Raw genomic sequence first — 17228 nt, forward strand, 5'->3', positions numbered from 1 at the left:
GAACAAAACATGCAAATAAATGGTTGGAAATACAACATTGCGTTTCAAACATGTTTGGGATCTGTTTGATGAACTGCAATTAAGAGATGGTTTATATGTTGAGTTTTATTGAGCAGCTGCACTCTTATTTATTGATTCAGTGTTATGGACTTATTAAATCCAAATTAAAGGGGGTGGTGTTTCTGAAGTGGCATTATCAAAACATTTTGTCATCATTAATTCCAATTTTCATGTACAATTAACTCAATTGTTGTTTGTTGACTCTACTAAGGTTTGTTAAGTTAAGTTTACTTAAACTTATTTTGTAAAATTAACTAAATTATTGTTTGTTGAGATTACTTAAACAAATTGTGTGGAACCTGTTGAAATAATATTTTTAATTAAACCCAACATTTCATTTTTTTGAGTGATTGCTGGGTTCAGTCCCGGAACAAGCTTTGTTTGAACAAAAGCCAGAACCAATGGCGTAAAGCAGGGATAGGCAACTCCGGTCCTGGAGGGCCACTGTCCTGCAGAGTTTAGCTCCGACCCTAATTAAACACACCTGAACAAGGCAATCAGTGTTTTCGGGATTACTAGATACAGGCAGGTGAGTTTTTATGAGGGCTGAAGCTAAACTCTGCAGGATAGTGGCCCTCCAGGACCGGAGTTGCCTATCCCTGGCGTAAAGGGTTTGTCGAAGTGATGGCGCATGTCATCGCGCAACTCTTTTACTGGGTGTTTTGAAGGTAGATTAACATTCGCGACGAAAAAATATGTGCAAACTGTAATGAAGCAGAGATCAGTTAACTCCTCACTGTCTGCACTGAAGCTGAGATTATTCACCATTTTTTTAATGAAAGGTAACGTGTAACGCATTTTCGACTCATACATTACACGTCACATCCTGATGTCCCGTGTCATTACGGGACCTTTACTGGTTGTTTGTGAACACACGCACGGATTACTGGCAGTGTGAATGAACCAAAATCTAACGATCCAGGAACAATTGCCGGGACACATTACACATATATATATTAATTTTTAATTAAAATCATTTGTTAAATAAAAAATAATACAAATTTTTTATAATAAATAGTTAAAATTTTTATTTTGTATGTATTTAATAATAATAATAATAAAAACTATTATTATTATTATTATTATTAAATTACAATATATTGTATATCAATAATAATGGCAGCTAGCATGAATGACCTGATAAAATTCATACTCTATTTTTTCGCGGAGTGTACAGTAGAATAAACAAGATCAACAACAAAAAACTTAATTATAAATGTTTTTTTCTGATGCAAGACTTTTATTTTGAAAGATATTCATAAAAGCTGGTGACAAATGTATTTATTTATTTATTTTTGCAGTTTAAGTAAAGACTGCCTGAGAAAAACATGCTGTCCCGATTATAGTATCTGTGGTCAGATGAGATGTTGTCAGGCTTAATGACAGTCTCATTATTTTATCCTAATTTTTGTAACTTATGAAATAAAAAGTCTCATCTCAGGCGTCAGACGTTATACTATGTTTGTTGCACACACTCTATATATATATTATACTCACGGTTTGGTTTGTATCATGGTTTTAGAGTCATGGTTTCAGTATAGTTCAGTACTATGTTTAGGTAAAAACTATACTTTCAAATAAAAATAAAGAAAATAAGATTAATCCATCTAACTACAAACAACAGCACAAATAAATAAATAAAGATACAAATAAAATAAATGGTGATTTTCATTTTTTTATATATGTATAACACTAGTTTTCAAGTACAGAAACAGAATAAAGTAATGAAATGTAAAACAGCATTGCATATTTTACTGCATAAATTAAAGATTAATCTTAAAGTTACAAAAGCTATTCAATCAAAAGCAGTGAGTGATTTCTTTGTTGTTGCTATTTTAATATTAAGAAATTTTAAGAGAATGCACTGATACTCAGGTTTTCACTGAGGAGCCAAGCAGTAGTACAGCAGCTGTGGCATCAGGACATGATGTCTCCATTCCCTCCTTCAGGGAACAAGGTTTACAATACGTAACCGAGACGTTCCCTTTCAGTCTGTCATTTTCGACGTCACGTCAGTGACTGACAAATTGGGAATCCCTACCAAAGTGCTATGGATGCTGTCCCTTCCAGTGTTCTGTGCGAACATCCTGTGCCCCTCTAGGTATAAGCCAGGGCTCGCAACAAGAAGACACTTAAGCTAAGTGAGATTAAATAATACTGGGAAAACTTACCCGTTCCATTTGAAACAGGAACCTTGCAGAAGCCCCATCCTTCCCAAAGGAGGTTTCAGAAACACACATATAGACACCTGTTTAGGTGCATATGGAAGATTTAGAGGTGCTTGCAACCCACTTGGGAAATGGCAGAAAGTCTGTCACGGTCACTGAGGCTATACCGTTGACTTTACACATATGGGATCCACTTAGGTTTCTACATATGGAACCCAGCCCTCTACCTGTTCTCACGGATTCATCAAGTGAGGGCATGGCACCGGACATTCCACCATGTCTGGCTGACTAGGGGATGGAGGAGCTCGAAAGGGTCAACAGTATGGACTCTCTGGAGCAGTTTTAGCAAGCCGACACTAAACCAAGGCCTCTCAGTGCTCCTACCTTTTTGAGGTGAGGACACAGGGGGAGACCAGTTCAACACAAAGGCTAAAGAACCTAGTGAACTGGCCCACAGCTCTACAAATGTCTGTCAGTGAGGTGCCATGAGCCAACACCCAGGAGGATGCAACACTTTTAGTCAAGTGAGCTCGCAACCTAACCTAACCACACATCAATTTAAAAACAACGGTAAATTCTGTGATATCATTAACTGAAAATGACGTATAGACAACTGTGACTCCTGGTGTTGTGTTTGTAGACATGGAGGGGTAAACGCGGTCAGTGTTTTTGTTGACGTTTTAAATTATTGTGTCAAATGTTCACATTCATGCAGTGGCTTTTGGCCCAGAGACATCCTATTAGACGACTTTAGACATCCATAAACAGCATGGAGTAAATGCGTCATATGTGTTAGAATGTTACGATTGGCCTAGAGTAGACGTGTTCTGAACTCTTACGTGCTTATACCGGTAATCTGTGTTCAAACTGAGCAGATTACTGGTAATTTACTTTTAATGTTATTACTTCTCAAACCGGTAAATTGGCAGAACAAATTTACTGGTATTTTTTAAAAAGTCCTGTTCACACATGATCACTTAATGGTTTAATTTACCAGTAAAGACTGTATGTGTGAAAGGGGATATTGTCTGATAGATCGTCATTCTGCGCATGCTAAACTCATACTGTAGCTAGATATGTTACAATTTAATATAAATGAACATTGTTCTTAAGGGGGGCACCTTATGTCATCTTATCCTTCCTTAACGTGTGTGTGTGCGTGTGTGTGTGTGTGTGTGTGTGTGATTGCATCAGAGGAATGCTGCTGTGTTTGATCTTCTCGTCTCCTGATAGCTGGTGACAAAGTGCTCCTGTGATCCATAAAACATCTGTTTTGATTGATTAAATGCCTTTAAATAGGGCACATAGTTTATAAAAAGCTTTCAAACTGAAAGAAATTTGAATGTCCGCTCATCTGATTAATTGGCTGAAAGAAATTCAATCTCTTTTCACTCTCTTATTGATTTCCTGTGCAGAGATTTTCTTTCATTTCTCTGGTAGTCCATCCCTACATTTGGTTAACCTCCGTGACCTATTTTTCTTCAATGGCTCTCCTCTGTCCATTAGGGTTTGGGTTAGTGCTGTTATAATTTATGTATATAATTGATGCATTCATTTTAATCAGACACTTTAAGAAGAGCTACATTTATGAATATAACACTGACATTCATTTTATAAACAAACCAAAATCTTTTTTTCAAGTCATTATGCAATTATAATGCATGCGTTTATATTAGTCAACTAGGAGAAAGTGTTGTTATTGGTGCCAAGGTATATAAATTGAATTAGGCTTTTGCATTCGTAGTCCCTTTATGACCCCTAGCTGAGTTTAAATAGCTTTTTAATGGTGGAAGGACATGCTGTATTAGATTTCCTTTCTCCTTCTGATCATCACATGATATGGTCTAAGATCTCATATTCACTGATTTATAGCATATAATTATTCTTGTTGTGAGCACATTATATGCTTATTTAAAATAGTGTTTTGGGACTGACTTGATTCCAGGAATCACTGAATGAAATTGAATTTATGCTTGCAGTTACTGTACAAATGTTAAAGTAGCTGATTGGATTGTTATAGTAACACTGTGTTTTTCACGTTTCACATGGGAAATATTGTGTTTTTCTTTCTGGGTTTCATGTTCTGTTGATTTCATTACTTAAAAATATGAAATCAGTTTGCAGAGGTTAGCACCTGCTATTCACTTTTACAAATAAAAGTACACCCTTTACAAATTCAAATGATGTATTGCTCTTATCTGTATGATCAAAACTGAAAGTGTAATTTAAGTTCTTTTTGGGGTTATCAGGAGAAGATGCCTCATAATGTACGCAGGGATTGACTCCAGAGGGTTAAAGATCATTATTTTGTGTATTTGGTGTAACAAAATATGTTGACATGCTTTAATGTAAAAAAATAAAATTAAATAAATAACATTATATTTCAAATACTGTACATTATTGTAAGTCCTCTATGTCCAGCCTCTCTCAGACGCGTCATTTTCTACAAAACCCCTCCTTCCGACAAGTGCAGTCTGCTCTGATTGGCAAACTGGCTCAGTGCATTGTGATTGGCCGAACACCGCAAACACTTGCCGGAAATGTAACACCCCTTTCCATAATCGCAAGCTTCATCTTTCAAAATAAATGTAAAGACAGCTAATAATTTATTTAGTTTTACCATCAGTTCAAGCTCGAAACAGGAACAGAGTCTCGTGACAGACACAGTGATGAAGCTCATATGTGTTTGCAAACACAAGCCACGGACGGTTAAGACAGCTGACTCCACTGTGTGACCTTCTGTCACACACACACACACACACACACACACACACACACACACACACGATGCATAAAACCCCAAATTTGAACAATCAATAGCAAATACTGAAACTAATAACAAAACATACTTACAGAAGCTGATTCAGAAGCGCCAGATTATTGTAGTAAAGTCAGAATGACCTATTCTCCTGGGTTCACGAAACAGTCGTCCATAAAATGTGTTGCTGTTCTGTTGAAAGTAATCTTAAAGATTCCTAAATGCATCTACATTCAGAAGGCCAAATAAAGTGCTTTTGCTTTCTCCTAGATACACACACATCTCCCTGACATGACTGCTTCAACACTAACTGTGTTACTGAAACTATGCCTTCTTTCTTTGCGTGAACATTTGGGTGGCATTATGCAAATATTTCCACATAGTGACATAGACTTTGATAAAGCATATCTCTTTGGATTTTATACTTTAGTCTTTGCAACTTCACATATCTTCTTTATGCACCAAGAGCTTACAACACTCCAAAGAGAGGGGAACAATTTAAATCCCATCATATGACCCAAGCTTTTAACTGATAGTCTGGAGTGGTAGGGATTACTTGTGGATTATTGTGATATTTTTCTCAGCTGTTTAGACTCTCATTCTGATGGCACCCATTCACTGCAGATGATTCATTGGCGAACAAGTGATGTGATGCTACATTTCTCCAAATCTATTCTGATGAAGAAACAAACTCATCTACATATTGGGTGGCCTGAGGATGAGTAGGCCTACATTTTGAGCAGACTTTCATTTTTGGGTGAACTGTTCCATTAAAGGTACAGTAACAAAAAAGCCTGTTTAATTCTGTCATAGAATGGAAAATGGTCGTGAAATACTTAAATGAGGATGTTTTTTTGTACTGGCTATATTAATGGAAACAAGATTAGAAAATTAGATGGTAAAATTGTTGGATATGGCCTATTTAACCTTGCTTCAGGCTCTTTAATCCAGGACATGAAGATTTGATGCGCATCACGAGCTAAAATGAAGCAGATCTTTCAGATTAAACATTAGCATGCATGTTCGCTCAGTTTAAATATTAACTTTCATCATGCAGCAATGCACCAAATTCACAGTGATGGACAGATCAGCCACTGTGAGGAAAATATAAAGAGAGAGAGTGAGTAATGAAGATGGCAAATGGTCCCATCTGCTATTCTCATTACGAGTTTCTTAATGCAATCTGATCTCTGGTTTGACTGTCTCCGGGTCATCTTGACACCCCTGCCTTTAATTTCATGTAGAAAGGGACACTTGGGTATTGATTGTCCACACTGACCTGTGATTCATTATGTCTGATTGAAATATCTAGCATGATTAAATCAAAGTGTGAAGTCAAGATCTGAGATATCAATATGAGCTATCAATAAATTTGTATCCATTTTTTAGTTCTGTTATGGGTATTTTGGAGATAAAAACATGGATAGTATTAATGAAACAACAAAGTCCACCAGCCAGGAATGGTGAAGGAGAATATTCTGGAAGTTGATTTTGAGCCTCTCTGTGATGGTACCACGAGGCGTCTCTCACTAGCGGATCTCAGACTTCTGGACTGTTTGTAGTTTCGTAATAGTGAGTGGAAATAGGCGGGTGCTGAGCCTGTGGCTGTTCTATGTGCAAGCATCAATTACTTTAACTTGATCCCCCCATCTGAGAGGTGTCCCCCCTAAAATATAATGGAAATATGTGTATTGTAAATACTATAATGATATATAGTTAAACTAATTGTGTAAGTAGTAAAACAATACAAATGCAAACGGAGCAACAACAAGAAAAAAGTTTTAAACATCTCGAGTTCCCCCTGCTTTGCCTCACATCGCTTTGGTCCACTGCCTGCTCCCATTTTACCTCACCACCACCGACACACACACACACACACACACACACACACACACACACACACACACACACACAGTCCGGTGCGATAAAACAACGTGTTTCAGTTGTTGTGGAACTCCATAAGTCAAGCTTACTTTATTCACATTAAACATCGGATGACGTGATTATTTTCTCTTTAATATAGATGATGCTGAGTCATTAATAAATCGTGTCCAAAAAATATTTTTGTTTACCAATTTACTTTTGTCACCGATGTAGTCTGCGCTGTTATCGATTATAACAGGCGTTTTATACAGGCGTTTACCTAGCTTGTTTAATAACGTCTTACACACACCCATATTGTACGCATATACAAGTCTCGTACGTTAGATTAGATTAGTGCGGGTGCGCTTTTAGATTTTCCCGAGTTCCCTATGATTTAGTCGGTTTCAGTGGCGGCTCGTCGGGTGAGGCAGGGGAGGCACAGTTTCCCCCAAATTTTGAGGTGAAAATGAGTAAGATTTAATGTTAATAAAATTCACTATTCATTTTAGTTCATGTCTCAGAATGTGTATATTTTTGTTTGTAATTTCACAGTTGTAATACCATTACATGAAAGCTCCGCTTTTCTATCGCGAATGTGCCGAATCTGCTGATGAAACTTTCGCCCCTGGGTGTGTGTGTTGAGAGTGTTGTAGTGACCTCTAAAACCTCTGCCCCATTAAAACTTAATGCAGCACCTTATCTTGACCTCCATCTCTGAGTGCCTTCTATGGCTTGCTGGCTGAGATGACTTCTCAATAACCGCATGAAATCAAGGGCGTGATGTGATCGATGTGGGGTATAAAGGGTAGTTAAGGCACGATATTGCAGGCAAAACCAGTGGTTTTTATGCACTGCTCAATTTTGAGATTTTGCTTCTGTAACTTCTGTCTTGTTTTAGGTTAATGGAAAGAAAACATCCAAAATACAGATTTAAGTGTATTGCGTATGTATACTCCAATTCATACAGCTGCTGAAGTCAGGAGTCAGGAATAAATAACATTTTAAAATATATTGAAAAAGAAACCATTTTAAATTGTAGTATTTCACAATATTGCTGTTTTCAGATAATTGCAGTCTTGGTGAGCAAAAGAAATGTATTTTAAAAATGTGAAGAAATCTTTTTATTGTGTTTTTTGCTGACTTGTAAAATATATTGCAAGTGTTATACAGTGAAACAGGACGCCTGACAGGGAATGAAATGAAAAAGTAATACACCAAACAGTTCAGTTCCAAAACATTCAAACATTTCCCCCATTCACCTGAGTTATATTATGTTTTATTCCTAAAAACATGTTGAAAATAGATCCCCCCACCCCCGATTTATTGTTAAAAAGTTGATGTTTTCTGATTTCTGGAGTGATAAAAAGAGAATCAAAATCTCTGAACCTCTGAACAATCTGTCGACCCTAATATGTCAACAAAATGATAAAGTAATGTTTTCATTAATAACACTTGCTGTGTCTGTCTTTGCAGGGCATTATGGGAAAGAAAACTTCCGCAGTGGTCAAGACATTCATAACTTTATTTCCTCTGGCTTTGTGACACTCGGCAGGAGCCATCCGAAAGGTAATCACACAACAGCAAAAACACTGAGAATAATCAGAAATGTTTCTTAAGAATGATTTCTGAAGGAACATGTGACACTGATTGGAGTAATGATGGTGGAAATTCAACTTTGCCTTCTAATAAATAATATACTTGTTAAATATATATTCATTAGAAGAGTTATGTAGCTTTAATTTATATATATATATATATATATATATATATATATATATATATATATATATATATATATATATATATATATATATATATAAAATATTTATTATTATTCATTTATTTATTTTAAATTTATTTTTTCAATATTTCTTATTTTTTTTAAGATTGGGTTTTAGGGTTAGGTGTATTATTTTTTTTTTAAACAAAGGTTTCAGAAAATGTATTAGAAATTATTATTAAATAAATATAAAAAAAATGTAGATGTAATTTTAGGAGTTTTAGTATTATATTGAATTATCTTATAAACATTTTATTTGTTTTTGTTTTTTTACAGTTCTATTTAGCTGTCATTTATGTTTATTTCAGTTTTAGTTTTAGTAATTTTAGAACATTGTTAATTTGCATTTTTCAGGTTTTTAGGTGCATTTTTTGTTTGTTTGTTTGTTTTTACTAAAGTTACAAAAAGTTACTGAAACTAAAACAAATTGTAGTTGTAGTGTTAGCAGTTTTAATTGACGTAACACTGTTTGATAACATAAGTAACATTGTTCATGCTCAATACTTTGTGAAACTGTTTATATTAATGTCTTCACTTTTCAATACTCACCTCCAGAATAAAAGCCCCGTATGTCTTTTATTCATGTTTCATCTGCCGAGCACATGTCCTAGAGGGAGATTGAGCTGTTGACAGTGCAATAATGATTTTTCCTAAAGCTAATTAACATACTGAGGAAGAAAGCAGCTGCCAAGCGTCTGCGGCCTCGTCTCCGCTCCTCATTGTCTCTCCTGTGTGAATCGCCAAAGCCCACATAATGCGGCAAAATCAGCGCACCACGGGCTGATTGTTAACACTGCAACAACATAATCCAGAAGCAATAACATTTAGATGAATGACCATCAGAGGAATATCGTGACATCACACGTTATTTTTTTTGATGAGGAATAACCACTTTTGTTTGCTCGGCTAATAAAGGATATCAGTTTGTTGAATCATCTGTCCATTGAGCTAATTGCGTGACTCTGCTGCCAGATTTGTGGCACATGATTCAGATGCGACTGTAAAAGAGGATAAATTTAATACCCCAACGTGTCGCGCATCCTCAAGGTGAAAAAGTTTAATAAGTTGCTTAAGTATTTTTTGCTCTGAAGCCCTGTGGTTCATGCACATTGGTCTTAATCTTCACCCTGTTTAATTCCACCTGATTGAATTTCCTTACAGATTGTCTCCAGAGGCGACGGAGCTGGCCGCTCGATCTGCTCCTCAAACTCTCTGCTGATTTTAGCTGAAAGCCTGTTAAAGTCAACGTGAAATCAAAAACTGAGCCGCTTTACTTTCTCAATGCATCATTCTGGTCTTGTTGTGAATGATTTTTAAAGTTTGCCTTTCAAATAATTCATTTAAATGTTAATAAGCTTTGCATCCTGAAACAACTTTACTTTTGAGCTTATCGTTTAATAAATGCTAACCAGTCGCCAAATATCTATTTAGACTGTTTATTTTGCATTACAGCAGTAAATGAGAATAAATGTTTTTTTTTTTTTTTTACATTAATATTTGAATACTAATTTAATATGAATATTTCTGACATTTTTTATGAGTTTTTGTATATGGTTTTTACATATACAGTTTATGTTTTTATTAATATTTTTAAGCAGTTTTTATTTTTATATTTTCTGTTTTCATTATAATTTTTGTTAATGTTTTAGTAATTTGTTGTGTTTTTCATCTCTTTTTTTAAGTTATTATTTAAATATGTCTATACATTTCGTAATTCTTTTTTTTTTTTTTGTTAATATTAGTACATAGTATTATTAAGTTCAACTTTTTTTTTTTAGTTAAACAATTTTTTGATTTGATAAAAAAAAAAAAAAACTTTTATGCACTAATTTTGATGCTTGATACATGCTAAAATGGTTGATATTGAATATTAAGGACTGTTTGATGTGTGACGGTGTGTTTGTCAGCTGTATGCGTGCACACGTTAGCGTGAGGTGTGTTAATGTGTGTGTTTGTGTCTTGCAGCGCAGCACTCTGTAGATGATCTCGGGCAGCTGTCATGGCAGGCCGAGCTGGACGTTCCTCTGTCCTACAGTATGTATCGTGCTTCAGACACCACACACACGCTCCTCCTGCTCACAGGTGACCTTACCTTCGTGCTTTACTGAACTGCTGTGTAGATGATCTAGGATCTGTTGGAACTGATGCTTATCAAACAACTGTGTGATAAATGCTGCTTTGGAGCAGAGGAAAAACTTGTCCCAAAGTTCTGTTCATTTAATAAGAACTAACTGATTTAGCACGTTTATGAGTACTTGAACCACAATTTAATCCGATTTAAAGGATAATATAATATTTATATGTGCACACTACCATTCAAAATTTTGATTGTTTGTTTTTTTGAAAGAAGTCTCTTGTGCTCACTGAAACTGCATCTGTTTGATCAAAAATAAAGTAAGAACAGTAATATTGTGAAATATTACATTTTATTACGTTTTTCATATATTGTAACATTTTTATTGATATATTTTAATACATTGTAAAAAGTTCATTCATGTGATGCAAAGCTGAATTTTTTCTTTTTGATACAGCAATCTTTTGTAACATTATATATGTCTTTACTGTCACTTTTGACCAATTGAGTGCATCCTTGCTGAATAAAAATAATTTCTTAAAAAAAAAATATAATAATAAATAACAAAAACTTGTGAATTATTATTACAATTTGTATGCATTTCTTTTTTGTGTGTTTTTAGTTACTTACCATATTGCATTTTTAGTTTGTTTGTGTTTATTTCTACCTATTATTTTTCATTTTGTATTTTAATTTAATTTGATTAGATTTGTGCTTGATTTTGGGACATTTTTCCTATCTTTAAGGTATTTTTCTGGTTTCAAAGTGTTCAGTTTTGCAGTGTCCCGTCTAGAAGACATGCTGAGATGTCTCAAGTTGAATGTTGGGTTTTGTTTATTGTGCGTGTATTTGAGTATGATTTTGACATTAACAGATGTGACAGATGTTTGTAGGGTAAATGGCGTTTTTGTGTTTGGAAAGCAGTGGCTCTGCTTTAATGTGCTCCCCTGTGCTTCATACAAACTCACTTTTTGATTTATTTCACCTCCTGCACCAGCAGAAGCAAGTTTGTTGGTTGATTTCTCGGCGGTTTTCCCAGTACAATATCTCTAGGTTATTAATGACTGTTCTCCTCACTGTTACCATGGTGAGCCTTTTAACCACTGTACCATTTAATTCAACAATAGCGTCTGACTCTGAACCAGCAGAAATGCCTCTTTGTTCAAACCCTGGGATTTTCCTCTGACCTGCGTTAATTAGAGCTTTAATTATACAGCAAACATTCAACAAACATTATTAGTGCTGTTTGCAAAAGCTATGGCACATGCTCACAGTTAATGACTGCAGTAAACACACGTATTAAGTGTTTGTGCTACAAACTGTTGTTGAGGAAACGTGTGCTGTTGCTTTTCTAAGTGATCAGACTTTTTTCCTGATGCCAGTGAATCATACAGAAAATCTCCACACTGGCAAACACCCCTTACATTTACATCATTTATTTTCTGCATGTGTGTATGTGTGTTGTTTTAGTGTTGTCAAGATAATACTATAACTATTACAGTTTTTCATATTTTTAATACATTTCTATTTTTTATTTTAAAGTTTTAGTAAAATTGTCGTGTATTTCTGACATTTGTATTATTTGTTTAATGTCTAAATAGTTTTTTTTTTATTAATTTTTATTTTTATGTTTTGCTTTAATTTAAATTTTAGTTAAAGTTTTACTTCTTTTTCTCTGTGTTTCTGTCATTTTTATTCATTTTTTTAATATGTCTATTTTTTATTTAATGTAACTTTTTTAAAGTTTTCAAATTTTGTTGTGCTTTAGTAATTTTTTTTAACATCTGTATTGTTTTTATTGAGATTTTTAAACAAATATTTTTTTTATTATGTTTTTAATTTAATTTTAGTTTGTTTTAATAATTTTGTTGTAATGTTTAATAATTTTGTTGTTTTTATATTATTTAAACTTTTAGATGTTCTGTTTTTGCTTTAATTTTAGTTAGTTTTAGTATTTTTGTGGTATGTTTTTGACATTATATTTTGTTTGTTATACATGTTTATCATTAATATTTTGAATCAGTATTTATTTTTATTTTATTGTTTAATATTAGGCTTTTTTAATTGCAATTCTTTTTTTTGTCTGTACATTATTATACATTTTTTATTTAACTTTTATTTTTAATATACTTGTAAATCATTATTCATTTATTTATTTCATTTAAAATGTTATATAATAACATAATACAGCATTTTATTTCAAGTGTAAAGTGTTTTTTATGCATGTCAAGTCAGTCCCATTGGTCCAGTCAGAGCTGATGAACAGACTGTTTTACAGCTGTTGTCTTGTATTTGAACATCTTCAGTAGATGCGTTACAGTCGTCTGTAAGGACTCACAGCAGTTTTTTCGTGACCCCACAAGCAGGAAGATATATCTTTGGCAGTATTTCAGCTCAGATGTTAACTGAGCACTGTGTTTTGACTCCAAACAGACTGTGTTTCAGAGATCAGTGCCGAGCAGCGGTCAGATCCCATGAGCACCAGACAGTTACCACAGTCTGACTGACAGGCTCTGTGTAAAGTCGAATAACCTTGTCTAAGCGCGTAACGCTGCTCACATCAGTCATCTGCAGAGGTGGGTAGTAACGAGTTACATTTACTTCGTTACATTTACTTGAGTAATTATTTGGGGTAACGAATACTTTTCGGAGTATATTTAAAGATGGGTACTTTATACTCTTACTTGAGTAAATTTTTTGGGGAAAATCTGTTCTTTTACTTCGTTATTGTGGGCGACGCTCCTCTCGTTACTTTATCTTAATGCAATAAATGTTATAAATGCTTCAGTTTGTTCCAAACGCGCCGTCTACTTTTCTCTGGGCAATGAGCGATGCCCATTCGCGAATGATTCATTCTTTTGAGTCAATACTGTTCAAAGGCTTGATCAAACCAGTTGGCAAACGAGTGAATTGGTTCATGAATCAGTTTGAATGAGTCGTTCAGTTCCCTGCCGCACGCGCTGAGCATATGAAGTGGTTCACTCGGAGTTGTAACGTTAAAGAACAGAAAGAGCGTTGAAAACGTGGCTGGAACTGCACTGAATTGAAATCAGCAAAGGTTATTATTTGCTAGCGATGGAGATCCTTATTAGATGAACACCGCGTGTGCTGTCTACTGTTTAACAGGTAATAACTTGGGCTACATTCGATTACAGTACACGATACCACTGTGACATTAGTTTGTTGTACGTGTGTGGCTTATAACAGAGGGGAGTCAAGTTGAATGCAGCTTCCAAAAGACAAAAAATAGCCGATTGAGATTTTATTAATTTTAATACAATCACACTGGTGCAAGTACGTTCAGCGAGTCATATTATCAGCTGCTAAATTCAGATCTGTGATCGCTTGCTGGCGCTGAGCCAGAGATAGATGCGTTTATACAGCGCTGCGCATTATAACCAATCACACATGATTCTTTTGAGCTTATCAAAGCATTGGCCGATCAGAGGTGTTCCGATGAGTCATCGCTAAAATCCCGGTGCTTCCTTCACTCGCTCACTGACTGAATACCTCTTTCTGGCGAAATCTCTCGCAGAAACAACAAAGTGCAGATGTGTGTACGAATCTTTAATTAAGATATTGATTTCACAGTGTTAACAGTTTCAGTGATTTTAATGGGAGTTTCTGAGAGTGATTGAAATCTAGACTGTCAGTGAAAATTATCTTTAATAATGTAAATGTTATTTGCTCTCTTTCTGAACAATGAAAGATTAGTAGCAATATTTAAATCACATTAACTTTCAATGTTAAATTCACATTTAATATAAAGTCAGTCGTATTAAAAATATGCTATGGCATGACACCTATATCTGTTACTTAAGTAAACAGACAAGCTTTTATAATAAATTACATAAATTGGAGTAAAGGCTGATGAAATATATACATTTATACACGCACACATACATTACATACATTTTATCTATATATCTAAATAAAAATAGGCTCAGTACAGTATATATGACCCAAAGTAACTAGTAACTAACTACTTGAGTAGATTTTTTATCCGATACTCTTTTACTCTTACTCAAGTAACTATTCAAGACTAGTACTTTTACTTTTACTTGAGTAAATATTTCTAGAAGTACTTTTACTTTTACTTGAGTACAGTTTTTGGGTACTCTACCCACCTCTGGTCATCTGTAGTGAAGGCCACACTCGATATTTTGCACGCCGTGACAATTTCCACATCAAACGCTTCACGAACGCCCTTAAACTCTTCACCCAGAAACAATGTCTAGCATTTCCCACAGCGCTCTTTAATTTCATTGCTGTTTAAGAGAAACAACCTAAATGCTGACGTCTTTTACAGTGTGTTAAAATCTTAACCCTGAACACTTTCATGAATCCCTGAACGTTCAACACTTCTGATGTCCTACAGGTTCACATATTTAGTACCTGAATTACTTTTTTTTTAAATGGCTTAAAGTCACAATAGTTACCAAACACTTAATCTTGAGAAATCCATAAGCCCTAATATTGATAGATCCGAGTTTTAGCAGTAGATGCTGTATGGAGTCCTGGACCAGAGAGACACCTCCACCTGTCTGTGTCCTCATCGTCATGGTGATTAACGGCCTGGGCGGGGCAGACAGCGGGCCGCTGGAGATTTATTTGACAGTGTTGCTGGGGAGATGTCAGGTGGTAATGAGCTGGGCCAATCCCAGCCATCCGTCTAAATGACACGGCGGAGAGATCAAGAAGCTGTCTGTCAGGCTGAGATGTCTGCTTATCACATCTCCAGAGCGTGTGTGGTCTTTCTGACGGCTGTGGTGTCATGTTCCACACTGAAGTCATTCTAATGGGAAATATGTCTCCGGCGTCCAGAGTCATCTGAGTGATTGATTAGGTTTATTGATTAGCTTGGATGTTCTTAAACTACTCAAAATGAAGTCAAGCTTCTCCCTTTTTGAGTGCAGAATAAACATTAGATATCAGCTCCATGCTTGAATTTGATAAGGGATTGATTGGGAACGCTCTCCGTAGACATCTAAACATTAGACTCTTCTACTGTGTTTTTTTCAAGAGTGTTTGATGTTGTCTGTTTGCTAAGCTAACAATGCAGTTCTTTAATAAGCACAGAAATAGCACTCACAAATAACAAATAGTGGGTAAACCAGTATATTTGAGTATTATCATGTATATTTATTTATTGCAATATATCAATATTTTAATAAGCCACTTACTAGCTTGTTTCAATATTTCTATTTTTTTTTAAATCATACAATTATTTATGGCGAGAGACAAAATCTCATTCATTTATTTATTTAGTGTGTTATTGTTGCAGTGTTTTGTTAATTATTATTTTTGAGGATTGCAGAAGCCTGTCTGGAATATAATGCTCTCTTTTTATTCCTAATTCGATTTCGATGTTATTCATTTAATTACATATTATATTAATAATATTATTATTTATAGATTCCTTGTTTTATTATTTCTGTATTTTATGTTATTTCGTTTCTCTATTTTAAATATTGTTTTCGAAAGTATCTTCTACTAACCAAGGCTGCATTTGTTTGATAAAATAAATACGTAAAAAACAGTAATATTGTGAAATGATATTACAATTTAAAATAACTGTTTTCTATGTGAATATATTTTGAAATCGCATTTGTGATGGTAAAGCTTAATTTTCAGCATCATTACTGTAGTCTTCAGTGTCACATCATCCTTCTATGATTTGCTGCATATTAGAATGATCAAGAAACATTCATGATTATTATCAATGTTGAAAACAGTCATGCAGATTCATATTTTTGTGAAATCCATGATTTGTTTAGGATTATTTAATGAATAGAAAGTTCAAAAGAACAGCATCTATTTGAAATGGAAATCTTTTGTTACATTATCAATGTCTTTACTGTCGCTTTTGATCAATTTAATTCATCCTCACTGAATAAAAGTATAAATGCTAATGACCCCAAAATTGTGAATGCTAGTGTGTATTTTCACATACACACTATTTAATCAATTTTGCATATGGATGGAAAAGAAAAATACTTCACAAATAGTAATAAATATTGAGAAATATTGTCCTAGAAAACAGCAGACTGCACTAAAACTGAAACAAACTGTGAGCTTTATGTTGACATTCATGCAAGAGTGGTTTCTCATATCCAGCTCATTTGTGAAACAGTTACATGCTGAATAATACACATCAGAGTTATTCACAGTGAATGCATCTTTAAATTTGACTTCAGAATAAGAATTGACTTTTTCAACCCTGTTCCGAACTGGGTCTTAAAGGGATAGTTCACCCGAAAATGAACACTCCTTCATCATTTACTCACCCTCATGTCGTTCCAAATCAAAATTTACCGAAAAAAAAAAACCTTTTCTAGTGGCACAAAAAGACAGTTTGAGGAAATTTGACAGTTTGCACTGTGAAAGTTACCTAGGAATTATTTTTTACGTTCAACGTTTGTAATATTTAGCGTTGACCATGTATTATTGGCACACATTGATGCACGTGCTGAAAGGCAGCCAGGCTCTATTTTTCACCGTCAACTGTTCGAAGGGTTTGCTTTG

The 17228-nt window shown here is 34.6% G+C and overlaps 1 protein-coding gene across 2 annotated transcripts in view; it reads left to right on the top strand.

Moving 5' to 3' along the window:
• The window catches only part of LOC132149616 (protein shisa-6-like), an 81804-nt gene that overhangs the window by 22756 nt on the left and 41820 nt on the right, over positions 1 to 17228 (top strand). For both annotated transcript variants that reach the window (XM_059559003.1, XM_059559004.1), the window contains exons 4-5: positions 8323 to 8415; positions 10595 to 10663. In XM_059559003.1, coding sequence (XP_059414986.1) covers positions 8323 to 8415; positions 10595 to 10663 — 162 coding nt within the window. The remainder of the gene's footprint in view (positions 1 to 8322; positions 8416 to 10594; positions 10664 to 17228) is intronic.

This window comes from Carassius carassius, chromosome 9 (genome assembly GCF_963082965.1).
Source record: "Carassius carassius chromosome 9, fCarCar2.1, whole genome shotgun sequence".
NCBI classification, from domain to species: Eukaryota; Metazoa; Chordata; class Actinopteri; order Cypriniformes; family Cyprinidae; genus Carassius; species Carassius carassius.